The 22,235-nt window shown below is 37.6% G+C and overlaps 1 protein-coding gene across 1 annotated transcript; it reads left to right on the forward strand.

Annotated features, from left to right (window-relative positions):
- Positions 1-1,864: 1,864 nt before the first annotated feature.
- Positions 1,865-3,745, forward strand: LOC140972511 (uncharacterized). Its single transcript, XM_073434927.1, has one exon. It carries the CDS (start codon positions 1,865-1,867, stop codon positions 3,743-3,745), a length of 1,881 nt encoding a protein of 626 aa, XP_073291028.1.
- The last annotated feature ends 18,490 nt before the right edge of the window (positions 3,746-22,235 follow it).

The following is a 22,235-nucleotide window of genomic DNA, read 5'->3' on the forward strand; positions in this document are numbered from 1 at the left end:
TCGCGCATATGTGCGGAGCAAGGGCGCACATATGCGCGCGACTCGAAGGCCAGATCTTTTAGGTTTCAGCGTGGGCTTTATAAAAGTGGAAGGGGAATTAATATAGAGCTGACAGCCGACACAGGAGAAAATGGAATGAAAAAGTTAGAGCCAACGGAGGACAGAACGCGAAGAACGGAGATAGAAGACGCTGAGTTCGGACACGGAGACACACTTTCATCTCTCTTCAACACGTTTCTTTACTTTTACGTTTTTAATGATTACAAACAGGTTTTGTTGTGATCTAGATTCGAGTATGAACTAATCTTATTTTCTAGATATTGACGTAGTCGTGGTTGAACCTATGTTATTAACGTTTTGAATTTTCATTGAATTAATCGTGTTTATTTGTGATTTCTTGTCGTTAATGCTTTTGAATTACTGTCCATAATTCGATTGATCAAATAATTAAGATCTAACATTCGAGAGAGGGGATTGAAATTAGGACAGGGGAAATCACATCGTCATATGTTTATAACGTGCAAAATATGTATAACTCTGGTGAATCCATAAAGAGAACATTGTTTGCATTTATTGTGTGTTACGTGATTTTGAATAGACATATTAAAATCAGTAATAGGTAATACAGTTCTATTTATCACTTGAAAAAAGGAATATGAAAATTGCAAGTTCTTGGTTAGAAAACATGATACAATTTAATAATATGTTAGTCAATTTTAATTTAACATAGGGAAAACCAGACGAAATCATATCTCTAGATTTATCTGCTCACTGAATTTCACTTACGTGTTAAAAATTACAGTATTCGTTATTTTGTTTGAATTGATTATAAACCAACTCTTTGATTTTTCTAAATAAAGTTGAACTATGTTAATTATGGTACTTAATATACAATTTTGAATAATTACTCATCGTGGGATCGATATTTGTACTCATACCAGTACTAAAAATTGACATCGTACACTTGCGGTAGTGAAAACACGCAAAAGTTTTTGGCGCCGTTGCCGTGGAGTAAATTATTTAATTGCATGTTAATATCGTTACTAAGTAGTCTTGACTTTAATTTAGATTTTATTTTATTTATTTATTTTGTTAATATATAATAATTTCTGTTTTGCAGTGCATGCGAAGATATCAAACTCCCGACTTGCTGATTTTTGATCCGGAAATCGAAAGAACTGCTAGGAGATTAAGGAAAGCAAGAAGAGAAGAAATTAAAGCAATGACTGAAAACAAAGATAATCATAATGAGCCCCTACGAGAGGTTCCAATTCGAGAACATTTCCGTCGAGTCATCAACGCTCACTATTCTGGAATATCTCGCGGAACCATTGCTGCTTATAACTTCGAGCTAAAGCCCGCACTCATCAACATGGTTCGACAGAACCAATTTGGAGGAGCAGCCACTGCAGATCCCCATCTCCACCCGAGAACTTTTCTAGAGATCACGGATACGGTAAAAATTAACGGTGTTTCTGATGAAATTATTCGATTGCGTTTGTTTCCGTTTTCTCTCAGGGATCAAGCAAGGAGTTGGCTCCAATCTCTACCTCTGGGGAGTATTACTACATGGGCATATTTGGTTACGAAATTTCTATCAAAGTATTTTCCTCCTGCTAAGTCTGCTCAGCTGAAAATAGAGATCACCAATTTCAGGCTGAGGGAACTCGAGGTGTTATATGAGGCTTGAGAGCGATGCAAAGAATTACTCAGGAAGTGTCCGAATCATGGATATGCAGATTGGGTACAGATTGAGTTATTTTACAATGGTTTGGATGGGCCAACTAGAGGAAAAGTGGATGCAGCCGCCGGAGGTACTATTTTTTCCAAAACACCGGATGAGGCTTATGAATTACTTGAACAGATGACCATTAATAGTTACCAGTGGTCAAGTGAGAGATCTGGATCAAGGAAACCTGCTGGATTGTATGCTGTAGACCTGATCACATCACTTACTGCACAGGTTTCAGCGTTGACCACACAGATTGCAGCAATGAACAAGGCAGGCCAATCTACGTCTGATGTAGCATTGGTAACTGCCAAAGAAGAGCCCGTTATGGAGGAAGCTCAGTACATCAACAACAATTGTGGCTATGGAGGATATCGAGGTAATCCTCCCCCTAATACTTATCATCCAGGTTTGAGGAATCACGAGAATTTCTCTTATGCGAACAACAAGAACGTGTTGAATCCTCCACCGGGGTTCAATACACAGAAGGACGAAGGAAAGCCATCTTTTGAGGATCTAGTTGGGAAGTTTGTGGCTGAGTCTGGGAAAAGAATGGCTAAAACTGAGTCTCGTCTTGATAACATGGAGACACACATGGGCAATATGGGTGCCACGATGAAATCTTTAGAAACACAGATTGGGCAATTAGCCAATGCTTTGAAAGATCAGAACAGAGGACATTTTCTTAGCAATACGGAGGTGAATCCTAGGGAGCAATGCAAAGTTGTCACACTAAGGAGTGGCAAGGAAATTGGAATCCCAGATACTGCTGAAGAGAATGTAGAGATTCTTGTTGAGGAAGATGATGGAAAGGGTGTAAGTACTGCTGAAGAGAAAGTAGAGGAACCCAATAAAGTGATTGAACGGCAGCCTTTACCGAAGGCGAATCTTCCATATCCACAGAGGTTCAAGAAGAAAGGGTTAGATGATCTGTTTGCGAAGTTCTTGGACATCTTCAAGAAAGTACACATTAACATCCCATTTGCCGATGCATTGGAGCAGATGCCCAACTACGCTAAGTTCATCAAGGATGTGCTGTCCAAGAAGAGAAAACTTCAAGAGTTTGAGACCGTGAAGCTAACCGAAGAGTGCAGTGCCATACTCCAAAGGAAACTACCACAAAAACTCAAAGATCCAGGGAGTTTTACTATTCTTTGTGTTATTGGTGGTTCTAGGGTAAATAGGGCTTTATGTGATTTAGGTACCAGTATTAATTTAATGCCTTTTTCTATTTACAGGACCTTGGAGCTTGGCGAGGTGAAGCCTAGCACTATTAATTTGCAGCTGGTGGACAGATCACTTACATATCCACGAGGGATAGTAGAGGATGTGATGGTAAAGGTAGACAAATTCATATTTCCTGATGATTTTTTCATTTTAGATATGGAAGAGGACCAGGAAACTCCGCTTATCTTTGGAAGGCCGTTCTTGGCCACCGGAAAAGCCTTAATTGATGTGCACAAGGGTGAGCTCACATTGAGAGTAGGTGGAGATGAAGTGGTGTTCAACAACTACAACACCATCAGAGGACCAAATGAGGTAAGTGCTTGTCATAGTATTGATATAATTGATTCATGTGTATCTCATGTCAGTGCAGGTAGGATGACGAAAGACTCTTTAGAGAGATGCTTGTTAGAATCAACCTCTACAGTGGAAGAAGAGGACTGGGATGTGAGAGAGGAGTTGCTTGCTCTCAATGTGCTGCCTAAAGAAAAGATAGATGCCCAGCACGAAGAGTTACTTGAAGATGCGTATAAAAAGGTACCAAAATCATCTCCTGAATTAAAGGAATTACCGAGTCATTTGTGCTATGCATTCTTAGATGAGAGTTTGTCCTATCCGGTAATTATATCTTCTGCTCTTACTATTGATGAGAAAGATAGGTTGTTAAGAGTATTGCAAGAGTTTAAATCTGTTTTGGGATGGACCATTTCTGATATAAAGGGGATTAGCCCTACTATTTGTATGCACAAAATTTTGATGCAGGAATCCTATTCCCCTAATGTTGATCATTAGAGGAGGCTTAATCCAGCCATGAAAGAAGTGGTAAGAGCTGATGTATTAAAATTGTTAAATGCTGGTGTTATTTATGCTATATCTGACAGTTCTTGGGTTTCACCAGTGCAAGTGGTGCCTAAGAAAGGGGGTATTACTGTGGTAAGGGATGAGAAGAATGAATTGATTTCAACTCGTCCAGTGACTGGTTGGCGAGTGTGTATAGATTACAGGAAATTGAATGATGCCACTAGGAAAGATCACTTCCCCCTCTCTTTTACTGACCAGATGCTTGATAGAGTAGGTGGTTATCATTATTATTGCTTTCTAGATGGTTATTCAGGTTATAATCAAATTGTCATAGCATCGGAGGATCAAGAGAAGACTACCTTCACTTGCCCCTACGGTACATTTGCTTTCAGGAGGATGCCATTTGGTCTTTGTAATGCACCTGCTACTTTTCAGAGGTGCATGATGGCCATATTTTTTGACATGGTGGAGGAAATCATGGAAGTTTTCATGGATGATATATCTGTATTTGGTTCATCATTTGATCATTGTTTGCAGAATCTGACCCTTGTTTTGTAGAGATGTCAGGCAAAGAATCTAGTTTTGAATTGGGAGAAGTGTCACTTCATGGTTCAAGAAGGTATTGTGCTCGGGCACAAGATTTCAGCCAGAGGAATGGAGGTGAACAGAGCCAAAGTTGTGGCAATTGAAAATCTCCCACCACCAAAGAATGTGAAAGCGATCAGAAGTTTCTTAGGACATGACGGGTTTTATCGTCGCTTTATTAAAGATTTCTCTAAAATTTCTAGACCTTTATGTAATTTGTTAGAGAAAGATTCTACATTTTTTTGACGATGATTGTTTGCAGGCATTTAACGGGATCAAGACAGCACTGATTTTTGCGCCCATCATGATCGTGCCTGACTGGAAGGAGCCGTTTGAGCTCATGTGCGATGCTAGCGACTATGTTGTGGGGGCAGTATTGGGACAAAGGCGAGACAAGATGTTCAAGACTATCTACTATGCAAGTCGCACACTTAATGCAGCCCAACAGAATTACACAACCACAGAGAAAGAGATGCTAGCAGTGGTGTTTGCATTCGATAAGTTCAGAACATATCTCATTGGCATCAAGGTAACTGTTTTCACTGACCATGCAACTATTCGTTACTTGTTTGCAAAAAAGGATGCAAAACCCATGTTGATACGATGGATACTCCTACTTCAAAAATTTGACTTTGAAGTTAAAGACAAGAAAGGTTGTGAGAACCAGGTGGCAGATCACTTGTCACGATTAGAGCTGGAAGAAAGAACTGAAGGAGGAGTTATCAATGAGTCATTCCCAGACGAACATCTCTTCAAGGTAAATGTTACACATCCTTGGTTTGCAGATATAGCTAATTTTCTGGCTGCAGGTGAATTACCACCAGATTTAACTTATAATCAAAAGAAGAAATTTCTTCATGATGCCAAGTTTTATCTATGGGATGATCCATTTGTGTTCAAGAGATGCGCTGATCAGATAATTAGACGATGTGTAGCAGAGGAGGAAGCATGTACGATTCTAGACCAGTGTCATTCCTCACCCCTTTTTTTTAAGTAGGTCGCGCGCATATGCGCGTCATATACCCGCGCATATGCGACCAAAGATAAAGTTGCGCTTTTCTTTTCTATTCTGATGGGCAAATCTGTTGCCTTGGGGAAATTCATTTATAGATCTATTATGAGAGCCGGCGCAGAGTTAGCCACGGTTGCTCTTCCATGCCCTCACATTGTTACTGAGCTATGCCGACAGGCCGGCGTGTCTTGGTCGCCTGATGAGCAAGTGCTTAAGCCGAAGCTCCCGTTGTTGCCTACTTCGGAGCTGCCTCTTATATTCCCCATGAGTTTCCAGCCGAAGAAGAGATCCCACAGCCACAGCTTCCACCACCACCACTGACTGCAGCAGCAAGACAGCGCAGGGGAGACAGATTCCATAGACTAGAGACTGAGATGCAGGACCAGAGGAGGTTACTGGTTGAGCAGCGCTAGGTGCTGGATTCGCTTCATTACCGCACCGACCATTTAATGGAATATATGATGGACTTCACTTCCGTGCTCGCTCAACGGTTTCCACCTCTAGGTCCAGATGATCCGATGTTTCCCCAGCAGCCTCTATGGCCACCACAGTACCCAGGACCTTCTCCACAGGCACCACCCCAGCACATGGATGAGGATGACGACGATGGTAACGACGAGCACTGACACTCGTCGTCGGAGGCATGATTGTTCCGTTCTTTCCTGTTTATACATTGAGGACAATGCATACTGTAAGTTTGGGGGGGTCAATTTGCTTACATCAATTTGATTGTTTGAGTTATTGTTTTGTTGTTAGTTATTTTCTGCACAGTAGCTAGAATTTTCGTATTTCGTAAAAAAAAAAATTCGTTTATTTATTTTTTGTTTGGTAGAATTGTTAGGAAGAGTCATGGATACGTCATTGTGTGACCGATGATGAAAATGAAATTGTGGTTGTAATGCATATATGTATTTCATGATAACTTGGGAGTCACAAATATCTTTGCACGGTCATGTTTGTTGATATTATCAATGCTTAGAGACATTTTACATACTTGTGATGCTAAATAGACAATAGAGATCCGAATTTTTGTATTTCTCACATGACTTTAACTGACACTTTTGCAAACATAGAAATGACTTAGGCAATATTTCTGAATATCTTTTGGCCTGTATTCATTGTTATTATCGTTCGTTAGCCCATGGAGCCTCGAGTAGATTGAGATGCTTGATTTTTCTTTATGCACCTATCTCTTGTATCCGTTTTATTGAAACATGCATGTGATTGGTTTGTACGAGTTGACTAATGGATCGACGGAAATCAAGAACTTGATTAAACATTTTTCGAGGCGAAATACGAATAATATGTGACATAAGAATGATTTAGACAAACTTTGGAACCATTTGAGCCTAACAAATCAACATGAAATATCCATAGTGTCCTATTTTGAGCCTACTAAAAATCAAGTGGTGTGTGTCAATGACACACAATTAGCCCCCACTTGTATCTATTCTACATCCCACAACAACTACCTATTGAAGCTTATACACTCATTGTCCTACCTAAAATTTGAGAGAAATAAGTTCATTGGTGTTGTAATGATTCTGTAACGACCCATGACAGGCTCAGTGGACAGCCCATACGGCCCACTGCCCCAATCGACCCAAGGCTATCCCGATCTTGGGCTCTGCTCTATGGGCTTTGGCCCATCTATGGAACTCTTCCCTCACGGGTTTTCCATAGGCGTCGTATGGGTTACTCATAGGATCTCCCCCTCCCTACCAAGAGGTTTCTTTCGCCTCCCCAGGACTCGATCCCATGAAAGCATCTCATTGTGTAACATTAACTTTTGGTATACGTATGTTGAATACTTTATGAGCCAAATGATCACATCTAAAGTCCTTTGGAATCAGTGCAAGTAAATCTTTATGTTAATGAAGTGTGGGTTAAACTGAACTGAAGATCTCTTGAGTTTATAAAGCTAGTAAGTGTGTGAATCTATTTGAGTAGTTGATTGGGTAAATGAGCATTGACATAACACACGCACGTGACTCTTGAGTAATCATGAATTACATGAAAATAGATGAGTCGGAGGTCAATATCACTTTTGCATATCCATGACTTTAGTTGTTAGCGTTAATTCTTCCGTGAAGTTTAGTCTTATTGTTATTTTTGCTCGGGACTAGCAAAAGTTCAAGTTTTGGAGGATTTGATAAGTGCATTTTGTGCACTTAAATTATCCTTATAATTCGTATAGATTGTTAGTTTTTCTTGGGCAGAATTATGCGTTTTTGTTATTTTTGGTGTGATTGCAGGAACCTAGGTAAGACTACTACATGGGCGTGAAAAGGAAGGAAAATGGCGCTTAGAAGAAAAATTGTGAGCATAGCCCAGCTTTGAAGGCAGCAAGACCTGGGAATATGCGCGAGTTAGAGGCGCGCAGACAGATTTCGAAGGCAACAATCCAGAAAACCTCGCGCATATGCGCCGGAAGAGGCGCGCATATGCGCGCGCGAAGAGATTCCTGATGCTCAAAACAGAGGACTCCGTGCATATGCGCGGAGCAAGGGCGCGCATATGCACGTGAGGAGATATATCAACAGAAGGACCCGCGCATATGCGCAGAGCAAGGGCGCGCGGCCAGATCTTTTAGGTTTCAGCATGGGCTTTATAAAAGTGGAAGGGGAATTAATATAGAGCCGACAGCCGGCACATGAGAAAAAGGAGCGAAAAATTCAGAGCCAACGGAGGACGGAACGCGAAGAACGGAGATAGAAGACGCTAAGTCCGAACACGGAGACGCACTTTCATCTCTCTTCAACACGTTTCTAATTTGGTTCTTTACTTTTATGTTTTTAATGATTACAAACAGGTTTTGTTGTGATCTAGATTCGAGTATGAACTAATCTTATTTTCTTGAGATTGACGTAGTCGTGGTTGAACCTATGTTATTGACGTTTTGAATTTTAATTGGAATAATTAATTCATCCTGTTTATTTGTGATTTCTTGTCGTTAATGCTTTTGAATTACTAGCCATAATTCGATTGATCAAATAATTACGATCTAACACTCGAGAGAGGGGATTGAAATTAGGACAGGGGAAATCACATCGTCAGATGTTTATAACGTGCAAAAGACGTATAACTCTGGAGAATCCATAAAGAGGACATTGTTTGCATTTATTGCGTGTTACGTGATTTTGAATAGACATATTAAAATGAGTAATAGGTAATATAAGTCTATTTATCACTTGAAAAAGGGAATAGGAAAATTGCGAGTTCTTGGTTAGTAAACATGATGCAATTTAATAATATATTAGTCAATATTAATTTAGCATAGGGGAAACTATACGAAACCATATCTCTAGATTTATCTGCTCACTGAATTTCACTTACGTGCTAAAAATTACAGGATTCGTTATTTTCTTTGAATTGATTATAAACCAAATCTTTGATTTTTCTAAATAAAGTTGAACTATGTCAATTATGGTACTTACTATATTGTTTTGAATAATTAATCCTCGTGGGATCGATATCTGTACTCATACCAGTACTAAAACTTGACACTGTACACTTGCAGTAGTGAAAACACGCACATATACATAAGACGGCTTTCAGGACTCGTTACAGACATTATGAATTCCTAGTAATTCCATTTGAATTGAATAATGCCCCAGCGATCTTCATGTATCTCATGAATCACGTATTCCAACCGTATCTTGATCAGTTCATTATCATATTTATAGACGATATTTTTGTTTATTTGAGGTTGATCCAACTAAAGTCGAAGCAATCAAGGAATTGACAGTGCCTAGAAATGCAATAGAGATATGCAGTTTCTTAAGCTTAGCAGGCTATTATCATAAATCCATCAAAGGATTTTCTTTCATTGCAGTGCCCTTGACAAAGCTGACGAAGCAGAATGCCAACTTCATATGGGGAGCTGATTGTCAGGACAACTTTGATCGGTTGAAGCAAGCTCTTACTACGGCACCAATTTTAGCTATGCCTTCAGAACAGGGAGAGCATGTGTTGTACACAGATGCTTCGAAGCTAGGTTTGGGCGCAGTGCTTGTGTAGCATGATAGGGTTATTGCATATGCGTATATTGTAACGTCCCGAAATTTGAAGGTCCACGTGAACCACATGCATACAAGTTATCAAATTTCTTATGTGTTTTAATTAATTTATTTTAATTGGATTAATTAAATGTGGTAGGCATGTTTACACGTTAAAAATATGGTTTTCTACTAAAGTGCATAAAACTGTGTTTTTAAAAAGTTATTCGAAACGCAATCGAGGAACGGAGACCGGAGACCATGTGAGAGAAAATATTTTATTAAATGATTATTTTTAATTGATTAATGTGTGGTGTATTTTAAATGGAATTTTCAAAAATGAGGTGTTTTGAGGTGTTTTATACGCCGAGTCGTATTTTAAATGGTATTCGATTTTCGACGAAAATATGAACTTTTCGAGAACTCGGCTAATATTCTCACAAAATTTCTTCAACAAAATATTTTAAAAAATGACTAATGGGTTTAATGGGTCTATTATACTTGACTAATGGGCTCAAGCTTGCATCATGTGTTTTAATTAAAATAAAACGCCTAAAACCCCACCCTAAACCCCATAATATACACGCCCCTTCCCCTCACAAAAACACTAGGACTCTCCCCTCCCCAAAAACAAACACCACACGAGATTTTGAAGGGAAAGCCATGAAAATCTTGAGGTAAAATTCATCAAGGTTCTCTCCGCCGACTTCCCTCGAATTGCCAAATCGTTTTCATGCATATTATACGCAAAGGCACGTCTTATTCCTTTTTTCTCATCTATTACACCATATTATATGTTTAATGCATGTTTGCAGGTTACCCTTTGGTTTAATTTCGTTTTTATGCCACGGTTTGCCTAAAACTCATATTTTTATGTTCTAAAACTTGTGTTAATGAGGCATAAAAGGGCTGCCATCAAAGGGCTATGGGAAGGGATATTTTTCCATGTACATGTTTAAGGGCACTTAAGTGTGTGTTTAAGGGCTGGACAAGATAGGAAAGGAATAAGAACGAAAATAGACTCTTTAAGAGATAGGACTCTTCGACTAGGAGTCTTCGAGGGTCACAACTACTAGCTGCTGATAGGGTGTGTCCAAGAGACCTAAAGGGGCTGTAGGGTGGTTCAAGAGCGGCTGCAGGATGCTAGGTGTTAAGGGCTGATGGCTCGAACCAAAAAAGTTAGTTATGCATGAGTTAGGGTTCGGCTAGGGGGCATATTGCTTCCTTGGTGCGTACGGCCGTGAGCTACTATTAGGGTCATGTTCCAGGGTCCTGAGAAAGGCTAGTCCAGGTCCTAGGAAGATCGCATGAGGGCTGGAGTGAACGATAGGGAGGAACCGTACAAGAGGAGGAGGCGCGCTTGGCTTGAAGTTGCGGGTTTGGGGGCTAGCTTTGTGTGAGCTATATAGGCTTGTCCAATAGGGTACCAAAAGGTTCGGTCAAGGTCCTAGGAGGGTTGGTCAGGGTGTGGTCCACTCAGTTAGGGTCTAGGTTCGAAGGATTTGAGGATGGCTTGGGCTAGGGTTTGATCGACATAGGACATAATTTTTCAGTAGCTTACTAGACTTGATCAGGGGTCCTAATTGGCTTGAATTGGGTTGAACATGGTTTAGTTTGGCGTTATTAAGCTTTGGTTCAAGTTTGGTTAAGTTTCGAATCTAAGTCTAAGTTTTAAAAACGAATTGGGAAATTAGTCGAGGGATTAATTTCACGTCTAAGAAATATTTATGAGTGTATTTTAATGTGTCATGTTAAATTTGGAATGATTTGGGTCGTCGTTTTAAGGTTTAAGGACAAATATGGAAAGTTAGGGTTTCAGGGGCAAAACGATCAATTTACACCAAAAATATGTTAGACTTCCTGGCATACCCCGAATGCTGTAATATATGTTAAAATGTGTATTTTAAATGTTTATGAAATTTTATGATGTAACGTTAATGCTAAAAGACATGTAGTATACATATATATATATATATATCATTTTTCTTTTAATACTATGATATGATGATATGATGGGAGATATCGTGAGAAAAATGCTCAGAGAGAGCCCGACGATCGTATTTTTATCAAAACGCTATGATGATATGTAAGACCAAGGCTCAGTTGACGGGTGAGCGTGTCGCTGATGTCCCCGCCGCCCAGTACTCTGGTTATACATAGATGGATCTATCGACCTTCAGCTGATACGAAAGTCACAATTAACAATCCCAATGCAACAAAAGGAAAACGTATATGTATAAATGAAAAGGAAAATGTATATGATGAAAAGGAAAATGTTTAAGTTTGCATGTGGATGTATATGTATTACTTTTTATAATGGTTAAGGTTTGCTGAGTCAATAGACTCACTAGGTGTGATCGATGCAGGTGAGATTGATGTTAATGGAGGTCTTGATGGTGTTGATCTTGCTGGACTGAAGGTGAACACAATCCGAGGACCGACGCTAGTTTTATGCACCTATGTTTTGATTTATGCTAACGATTTAAATTACTTTTAAGATTTTAATGCTTATAATGCTTTTGAGAGGTTTTGAGAGGATGTTAGAGTTAAGTTTGCTTTTGAAATATTGTTAGTTTGGGTTGGTTGATGTTTTATGACCTTATGTTTTGAAATTTTTTCTTTTAAATTTTCAAATAATAGTTAGTTGGTTTATTTTTAAATGGTGCAAAATATTCATATTTTAAAAGCTTAGTATTTCGGTCGAATGAATTAGAGAAAAAAATTTCTAGTATATTTTAAAGAAAATCAATTAATGGACGTTTCAGTTGGTATCATAGCAATGTCCCTGCAAAGGGTTGTGCCACCGCCAGTTCCGAAAAGTTCAGTCGTCAAGCCTCAAGTCTGTGAGTTTAAATGTTTTAATGTTATCACCTGCATGTTTACATGGTTCATACGTTCTAGCTGCATGTTTAAACACTTTTTGAAGTTAAAATGACATTTATGTTTAAGTTTGCATGATAAATGATTTTTATGAATAAACATACATGGTCGCATGATTTTCTCAAGCTAAAAGATTAGATGCTTTAGAATTTTTATGCATGTTACGATATGGAATAAGAAATTATATGATTTTCATGCATGCTGGCTTGGTGGTGGAATTGGACTTGTTTAAGAATTAGGGTTAACGAACGTTAGGAAAGGTTGAAAATGATTTGACTATATTGATTTTTGGATTTTAGTACTTATATTCTACTTTTTGGGTCATAAGTTAATCGTGAAAATTATGAATGCTTTTGGGACGTGTAAATTTTTTAAGAAAATACCGATGATTTGTGATTATTAGTTGAGTTTATTTTTTAGAATTACATATAAAGAATAATGATTCGAAGACTGCGATGATCTTTATAAGTATAAAAATGTATAATTTGGGATTTTAGGTTTTGATGGAAATGTAAGATTGGTTATGATAATTGATTTTGGATTTCATAAGCTTAAAATTATTAAACTTTATTTTACGAGAAACCTATAGAGTGGAATTAGGAATGACAAGAACTTATGGGTTAATTGTAGAATTTTCGAAATTAAGGAACAATTGGATAATTTCGAAGAAATTAGGAATTTATCTGCAATGGTTAAAAAATTTGGGGACTAGTTTAGCAATAATTGATAATTGAATAGTTTTAATGATAGGAATTTTTGATGATTTAGGCTTGAAGGGATATTTAGAACCTTGAAATAACTTGGTTATAATGTTATAAAAAATGACAATCAAGGGCATTGTAGAATGAATCAACATTAGGATTGAAAATCTAAGCGTTGGTGGAATAATGTTGTGGCAAATCAAGAATTTAGAGTGATGACAATTTAAGATAAAGTTGATCAATTAGTTAAGTTTAGGGATAAAAAGTTTATGTTTAAAATTTGAGAAGAAAATATTTAGTTTTGAATTTATGTGGCTTTAAAAAAAAGTTTCATAGTTTAGTCATTAAGTTATTAAATCGAAAGGCTCGGGTTTACGTCTAAGAAAAATATTAAAACTCAAACTTAAGCTTATATGATACTATGAGATGCTCGAGTCGATAAAAGTAAGAGAAATTCAAAATTGAGAATTTTGAAAGCTATTTAAGATTTAGTGAATATGTGTGTTGAAATTATGACGTCTAAAGACTATATGGGTTGTGTAAGTTGAATTACAAGTTTATGAGATAGGTATCCATAGGAAAATTTTGGGTGAAATTTAAGCCTTGCAGCAATTTTATATTTGGGATATACTTGTAAATAGTTAAGTTAAGTTAGTTTGGTGCCGTAAGATAAAGATTCGATTCTAGGATCTTAGTCTAATATTATGATGGAGTTGAGATAATGTTTAACTGTTAAGGGAATAAAATGATATAAGTCGATTAGTAAATTTTGGTGTTGAGATCTCTTAAGTTGAACTACATAAATGCTAATCTTTGGATTTAAAGCCTTAGCATACCTTGAGTTTAATAAATTTAAGAAATGATGCTTTTGGGATTTTTAATGTTGAAATATAATAGGTTGTTGAACATCTTGGGTATAGTATAAGGAAAGTAAGATACGATAAGTTTGGACCTCAATTTCTAATATTGGGAATTGAGAGAAAATTAGAAATTCGAGGTTATAGTAAAATAGAACTAAGTCACCTTAGGTCGTTGTAAGTTGCGATTCACAAATGAGGATCATGAAGGAAAATTTAATTAGGATTAGGGAGATATAAGGACATTCTAAAATTTTTCAAAGCGGCGCAGCGAAAGCTTGGATTATTGAGATACTAGAATTAAATCTAAAATTTTTTATTATCGAGGATAAGTGAATTTTGGGACGAAATTCAATTGAAAGGGGGTAAATTGTAACGTTACGAATTTTGAAGGCCCACGTGTATCAGATGCATGCAAGTTATCAAATTTTCTTATGTGTTTTAATTAAATTATTTTAATTGCATTAATTAAATGTGGTAGGCATGTTTACATGTTTAAAATATGATTTTTTTACTAGAATGCATAAAACTGTGTTTTTAAAAATTTGTTCGAGACGCGACCGAAGAATAAAGACCAGGGACCATATGAGAGAAAATATTTTATTAAATGATTATTTTTAATTGATTAATGTGTGGTGTATTTTAAATGAAATTTACAAAAATGAGGTGTTTTAAGTTGTTTTTATACGCCGAGTCATATTTTTAAATGATATTCGATTTTTCGGTTAAAATATGAACTTTTTGAGAACTCGATTAATATTCTCACAAACTTTCTTAAACAAAATATTTTGAATAATGACTAATGGGCTTAATGGGCCTATTATACTTGACTAATGGGCCCAAGCTTGCATCATGTGTTTTAATTAAAATAAAAATGCTTGGCAGCGTCCCGAAGGATCATAACGCATGTTAAATGATATTATATGATTTAAAATGATGATTTTGATGATAATATGTATTTTTATGATTTATGGTAAAGCTGTGTAATTTATACTATTTAAAATGCTATTTTTGGAAAGATGTCTTATTTTATGATTTTTTTTTAAAAAAAGATGAAAATATTTTGAGGGATATGAATTGACTGTGACAAACAATATGATATATGATTTTGTGTGGATGTCGTGAGGGGAAAAGGCCTCAGAGGGAGCCCATCTACAGGAGAAGGCCCTAGAGGAAGCCCATTTATGGGAAAAAGTCCCAGAGAAGCCCGTTTATGGGAGAAGGCCCCCGAGGGAGTCCCGAAGATCGTATTTTCCATGGTGGAGCCTAGTGCACACCCCCATGGACCATGTGGAGCTAAGACTGTAGTCGACCATAGGATAAAAGTTAGTCACTTTCAAGGATCAAACTTCACCCAAAATGATATATGATTAAAAGCTTATGATAAAAAGGATTTTTATGATATATGATTTATGATGAGGATTAAATCTATTTTTAAAATGATTTAATTATGCTTAAAGCTTATTTTAAATGATTTTTAAAGGATTTATTTATGCTTAAAGTTATTTTAAAATGATTTTACGATTTATGATTTAAATTTGCTTAAATGATTTTTAAAATGATTTTAAATGGTTTATTTATTTTCAAAAGCTATTTTAAATAAAAATATGATTTTTAAATGCATGTGAGTGTATATGTATTATTTGTTATTTATGTTTAGAGCGTGCTGAGTCTTTAGACTCACTAGGTTTGTATGATGCATGATTTGATGATTTTAAAGGCGGTGACGATTGAGTCGATCGAGTGCAGCAGTACACACCTGAGTGCCTTTATGTTTCCGCATTAGCTAGATAGATAAATGATTTAAAGATTTATGTTAAGGATTTTATTTAGAGATATTTTTATACTTTATTTTTATTGTTAGTTGATCTTTTCAAAGGTCAATTTAGGAAGTTTTGGTTAGTTGATGATTTAGGATTTTATTTTATGAACTTGAGATTTAAATTGTTAAATTATTATGATCCATGATTATGTTAAATTATTTTATTTAGAAATTTAAAATTTATGATTTAAGATTAGAAAAAAAAATCGAGTTCGTAAGCCGGTTTTGGACAAATAAAGAGTTTTAAAAGATCAAAAATATTATTTTATGGAAACTAATTTTATAAAATTTTATTATTAAATTAATTAAGTGTTATTGGGCCCAATTTAATTAATTTAAGTAGGCCCAATTACCCTTAAACATGCAAACCCAAAACCAAAGCCCATTTAATATGTTAATTAAATTATAAATAAGTGTTTTAGGTCTTCTAAACCTCATAAAACACCTACTACCAGCCGTGTAACACACACACACAAACATCAGAATTTTCGAAAAAATAGGAAGAAGGAAAAGCTTGTGTTCTTCGTCGTCCGGTCGTCCAACGTCGCACCCTCGCCGAAGATCGAATAATCGAGCGTTATAAACGCAAAGGCATGTTTCCTAAACTCTTTTAACATCATACAAATCATAATATGCTTGATTTAATTGTTTATGCATGAAAAATATGTGGGTTCGATTATTATACGGTTAGTTGCGTATTTTCAAAGTTTTAATGATTTCACGCTTGATTTGAAAACGTTATTGAATCCAATGAGTATGCTGCCAAAACATGATAAAATATGATTAATTTATGGAAAAAAACATGACAATTATTGAAAGGAAACAAAGCTGGAAACGTAGGCTAAGAATCACAAAAAAAAAACGTGGGTTTGCTTGGTTGTGCAAAATTCAAGTGGTTCGGTTCCTTTGCATGGGGCACGAGTCTGGCCAGGGGTTGGTTGGGGGCTTGTCCACGGTCAGGTCCGAAGGCTAGGTAGTGTCCTAGGGCGGCTAGGTCGAGGGAGGCGGCTAAGGAAGAGTCCTTGGTATGAAGGGACTCTTCACGTGAAGTTTTCTGGTGTGGCTGAGAGGAGGGGCTCGCGGCTGGCCTGGATGCGAGCGAGGGAGGTCCGTCTACACCAACCTGGTATGGTGAGTTCTATGAGTAATGACGCATGAGAAAGCCCGTGAGGGAAAAAGCCCCAATGGGAATCCAAGACGGGACAAAGCCCCCGAAGGAGCCCAAGATCGGGATAGCCCATGGTCGTTACAGTAAAAAGGCGCTTTTTATTGTAACGACCATGGGCTATCCCGATCTTGAGCTCCCTCGAAGGCCTTGTCCCTTCTTGGGTTCCTACTGGAGCCTTTTCCCTCACGGGCTTTCCACATGAATCAGAAGACACCTACTGAGCGTTTCCAAGCTTCCTCTCACGGTTTCCACTTTGGCTCGAGCCAACCGTCAGCCCAGCCGCTCCAGCCCCTGGCTCGACCCCTGCCCATGACTGTTATCTCCCCAAGTCACGAACCCATGACCTCCTGGCATAAGTACATAGTTTAAAGAGACTTGGTACCAGTTGGGCTAGTAGCTCAACCAGTACCAAGTATCTTTAAACTATGCACTTATGCCAAGAGGTCATGGGTTCGAGACTTGGGGAGGTAACACTCCACCACCTGGTGTAGAGAGTCCTATGAGTAATGACGCATGAGAAAGCCCGTCAGGAAAAAGGCCCTTGTGGGAACCCAAGACGGGACAAGGCCTCCGAGGGAGCTCAAGATCGGGATAGCCCATGGTCATTACATGCACGATGCTAGGCGTGAAGTGCTGATGGCTCGAACCAAAAACGTTGGTTATACATGAGTTAGGGTTCGGCTAGGGGACGGCTTGCTTCCTAGGTGCGTGCGGCCTTGAGCTGCTGTTGGGGGTATGTTCAAGGGTCCTAAGAGAGACTAGTCCAGGTCCTAGGTTGATTGCATGAGGGCTGGGGGGAAGGCTAGGGAGGAACCACGCATGAGGAAGAGGAGCGCTTGGCTTGAAGTTTCATGTTTGGGGGCTGGCCGTGTGTGGGCTATAGAGGATGGTTCAATAGTGCCCTAAAGGGTTCGGTCAAGGTCCTAGGAGGGTTGGTCAGAGTCTGGTCCACTCGGTTAGGGTCTAGGTTCGAAGAATTTGAGGATGGCTTGGGCTAGGGTTTGATCAACATAGGGCAGAATTTTTTAGTAGCTTACAAGGCTTGATCAAGGGCTTAAATTGGGTTAAACATGATTTAGTTTGGCGTTATTAAACTTTGGTTCAAGTTTGGTTGAGTTTCGAATCAATACGAGACAAAACCGGGATGTACGTCTAAGTTTCAAAAACGAATTGGAAAATTAGTCGAGGGCTTAAGTTCACGTCTAAGAAACATTTGTGGGTGTATTTTAATGTGTCATGTTAAGTTTGGAATGATTTGGATCGTCATTTTAAGGTCTAAGGACAAATACGGAAAGTTAGGGTTTTAGGGGCAAAGCGGTCATTTTACTCCAAGATATGTTAGATTCCCTAACAGTACCCGAATGTTGTAATATATGTTAAAATGTGTATTTTAAATGTTTATGAAATTTTATGATGAAACATTAATGCTAAAATATATGTTGCATGTTTCGTTTAAACGAAAATGATTTATATATATATATATACGTGAATTTTTATAAGTGATGCAAATATGAAAAGTTGAAGGATGTGAATTGATTGTGACTAATATGATGATACAATGATACGATGATATGATTGTGGATATCATGAGAGAAAAGACCCTTGAGGGACCCTGTTTACGGGAGAAGGCCCAGAGGGAGCTCGACGATCGTATTTCAATCAAAATGCTAGGCCAAGACTCAGTTGACGCGTGAGAGTTTCGCTGATGTCCTCGCCGACCAATACTGTGGTTACACGTAGATGGATCCATGGACCTTCAGCAGATACGAAAGTAACAATTAACGATCAAAATTCAACCAAAAAAAACGTATACGTATATGATGAAAAGGAAAATGTATATGATGAAAGGAAAAATGTTTAAATTTATGCATGTTCATGAAAATCTATTTTAAGTAAAAGTATTTTTACTGTTGCATGTGTATGTATATATATTACTTGTTATTATAGTTAAGGTTTGATGAGCCAATATACTCATTAGGTGTGATCGATACTGGTGAGCTTGATATTAATGGAGGCCTTGATGGTTGATCTTTTTGGAGTGAAGGTGCACACAACCCGAGGACCGGCACTAGTTTTCTGCACTTATGTTTTGACTTATGCTAATGATTTAAGTTACTTTTAAGATTTTAATTCTTTTAATGCTTTTGAGAGGTTTTGAGAGGATGTTAGAGTTAAATTTACTTTTGAAATTTAGTTAGTTTAGGTTGGTTGACGTTTTATGATCTTATGTTTTGAAATTATAATAGTTATTTGGTTTATTTTTATATGGTGAAAAATATTCATATTTTAAAAGCTTAGTATTTCAGCCGAATGAATTAGAGAAAAAAATTTTCTAGTATATGTTTTAAAGAAAAATGAGTACTGGATGTTTTATATATACAATTGAAAGTGCATGAGAATAATTACCCAACTCATGACCTTATACTAGCATCAGTTTTTTTTTGCTCTGAAGATTTAGAGACATTACTTGTATGGCAAGAAGTGCAAAATCTTTACTGACCACACGAGTCTCAAGTATATCTTTACCCAGAAGGAGCTGAATATGAGACAAAGAAGATGGTTAGAGCTTGTGACAGATTACGACTGTGATATTAGCTACCATCCGAGGAAAGCTAATGTAATGGCAGATGTCTTGAGCAGAAAAACAACAGTCATAGCCCAACTATTAGTACTGAAACCTCTTCAGACGGAGATTCAGAGGTTCAGTCTTGAGATGTATACTAGGGGCAAGGCTCATAATCTATCTACTCTAATATTGCAATCTACCTTGAGAGAACGAATTCGAGCCGTCAAACTACAGATGAGTAGTTACAGAAATGGAGACAAAGGAATGAGTGTAACGTCCCAAAAAATTGAAGATCCAAGTGAACCACATACATGCAAGTCAACAAATTTCTTATATATTTTAATTAAATTATTTTTAATGCATTAAATACATGATTATTGCATGGATATGTGTTTTATTTCACGGTTTATTAAGGTTTCATGTATTAGGACTTTTAGCAGTATTTCGCGCTCGAACGAAGAACGGAAACCATGGATAATTAAGGAAAAATATTTTATTAAATAATTATTTTTATTATTTAATATATAGTGTAATTATAGAGGATTTCAAAAATGGGCCTAGGTAGAGTATTTTTACTCGTCAAGTCATATTTTAAATTGATACGCAAAATTGAGCAAGTCGGGGGAATTTTTGAAGATTCGGCTAATATTTTCAAAAACGTACATAATTAAAATATTTTGTGAAAGTGTTTTTGGGCTTGATGGGACTACTTTATTGCATAAGTGTTTTTGGGCTTGATGAGACTACTTTATTGCATAATGGACCCAAAATCCTTTTTAATATCATTATTTTTAATTAAGGGCCCATGAGCACTAACTAGTATAATTAAACCCTCCATCCAAACCCTAAACTCCCCACCCTAGCATTCGGCCGCCCCCTCTACTTTTGCAGCAGCAAGTTTCAAATTTCAGCAGCTCTCCCCCTTAGGTTTTCTCAAGCTTTTTCAAAAGATTTCTTCCCTGTCTCTCCGGTGCACGTCCTATGCCATTATCTCAAAGGTTTCGAGCGTATATACGCAAAGACATACCTATATCTCATTTTTCTCATCATTCACATCAATATATGATGGTTCGTATGTTTTTGAATGAGAATCATTCGATCTATCATGTGGTGTAAATTTTATGCGATTTTTGACATGAAATATGCATTTTCCTTGCATTAAACTCACATCCTTGTTGTGTTGTGTAAGGGGCTGCTACATCACGGTCCTAGTGGGTTGTAGATGTCAAGGGATAAGGCGTCAAGGGGCTGGAGTCAGTTAGGAGTCGAGGTCTGGTGAGGGCCGATCGGATTTCTTGGATGATTGGCTCGGTTGGGACTAGATCGAGAGTTAGGTGTGAGCCGTGGTGCAGGGGCTGTTCCAAGCCTTGGACAAGAGCCTGGTGGGTCTTGTGGTGGACTAGCTAGGATAGCTCGAACACCGCTGGTCGTGGTCAAAGGGCCGATTGAGGTAGTTAATTGGAAGGGTGCTCAGCTTTGGGTGTTTTCGGGTGTTTCATGGCGAATCGAGGGGTGCACGTGCAAGGGGCTGAGGGCAGTGGTTAGTTCGGAACAAGAGGGCCTAGAAGTGGGCTAGGAGTGGTCGGTTCGAGGCTGGTCCGATCTAGTTTGGGCTAGGATCGAGTTCTTGAGGGTTAGGTGCAATTAGGGTTTTCAGTGCACATGTACATAATATTCTAGCATGGTTTTAGTGGCACACGAAGGTCTTAATTGGTTTGATTTAGATTTTTTATGGGCTGGTAGGGTTTGAATAAGTGGTGGTTAAAATTTGAGAAAGTTTGGTTATGTTTCTGGTTAATTCGGGCTAAAACCGAGACCTCGGTCCAAGTTTTAAAACAAATTGTAAAAGTTATGGAACGGGCTCAAGGTTACGTCTAGGAAATGATTATAAATATGTTTTGAGAATTTTTAATGAGTTTGGTTGGCTTCAGGTCGGAATTTTGAGGTCCATGGGTAAATTTGTCAATTAGGGTTTCCCGCGACAAAATGATCATTTTGCACCTGGGTCGAGTTAACAGTCCTGACAGCACCCTGATCACAAATTGACATGTGTTAAATGCATATGTAATCACGAACATGATTTTTTATGGAAATAAGAAAAATACGTTGAATGTTTGATTTTAAAGAAATTTACGTACATGCATGATTTTTATAAGTGATGAATATGATGATATGTTTTGAAGGAGGGGAGTTTGTTGTGACTAACACGAACACGAACACGAACATGTAAGGTCAAGGCTCAATGGATGGGTAATACTGTAGCTGATGTCTCCGCCGCCGGGTACGGCTGTTATACGTAGATGGATCAATCTACTAGAGATGATACGAAAGTCATTACTAATTATATAAATTCAAATAAAGAAAATGAACATGTATATGCTGATATGATGAGATATGTTTAAGTTCATGTTTTTAATATAATGAAATATATGTTAATTACAGTACTTTTCATTGTTGCATGTTATATATATGTACTTGTTATAACGATTTTGGTGTGTCGAGCTTTTAGACTCACTAGTTGTGAATGATGCAGGTGAGCATGCTGATGTGGAGATTGGAGGCCCTGAAGACTGTGGGTGTGTGCACGTTGACCCGATGACCTTGCATTTTTTCGCACTTTATGTTTATGAGTCAGGGATGATACATTATGTTTTTGCGTTTCACATCTTTATACATGTTGAGGATTTGACAGGATTACGCTTATTGCATTGAAGCTCTTTTAAATCAGTACTCTAGGGATTTTCTTGATATTTAGATTTTTATTTAACTGCAGTATTTTTATTCAGTGATTGAGCAACTTTCAATACGCATGGTGGTCTGTTTTCATTCGCATGCATGTGTATGAGGAATTTCGAAATTAGCTTGTAAAAAAAAATTCTAGTAGTATTTTGT

Source organism: Primulina huaijiensis, chromosome 3 (genome assembly GCF_012295235.1).
Source record: "Primulina huaijiensis isolate GDHJ02 chromosome 3, ASM1229523v2, whole genome shotgun sequence".
In the NCBI taxonomy this organism is placed as follows: domain Eukaryota; kingdom Viridiplantae; phylum Streptophyta; class Magnoliopsida; order Lamiales; family Gesneriaceae; genus Primulina; species Primulina huaijiensis.

Excerpts from the sequence above, each read along its gene's own strand:
- LOC140972511 (XM_073434927.1), top strand. The coding sequence starts at position 1,865 with ATGACCATTAATAGTTACCAGTGGTCAAGTGAGAGATCTGGATCAAGG.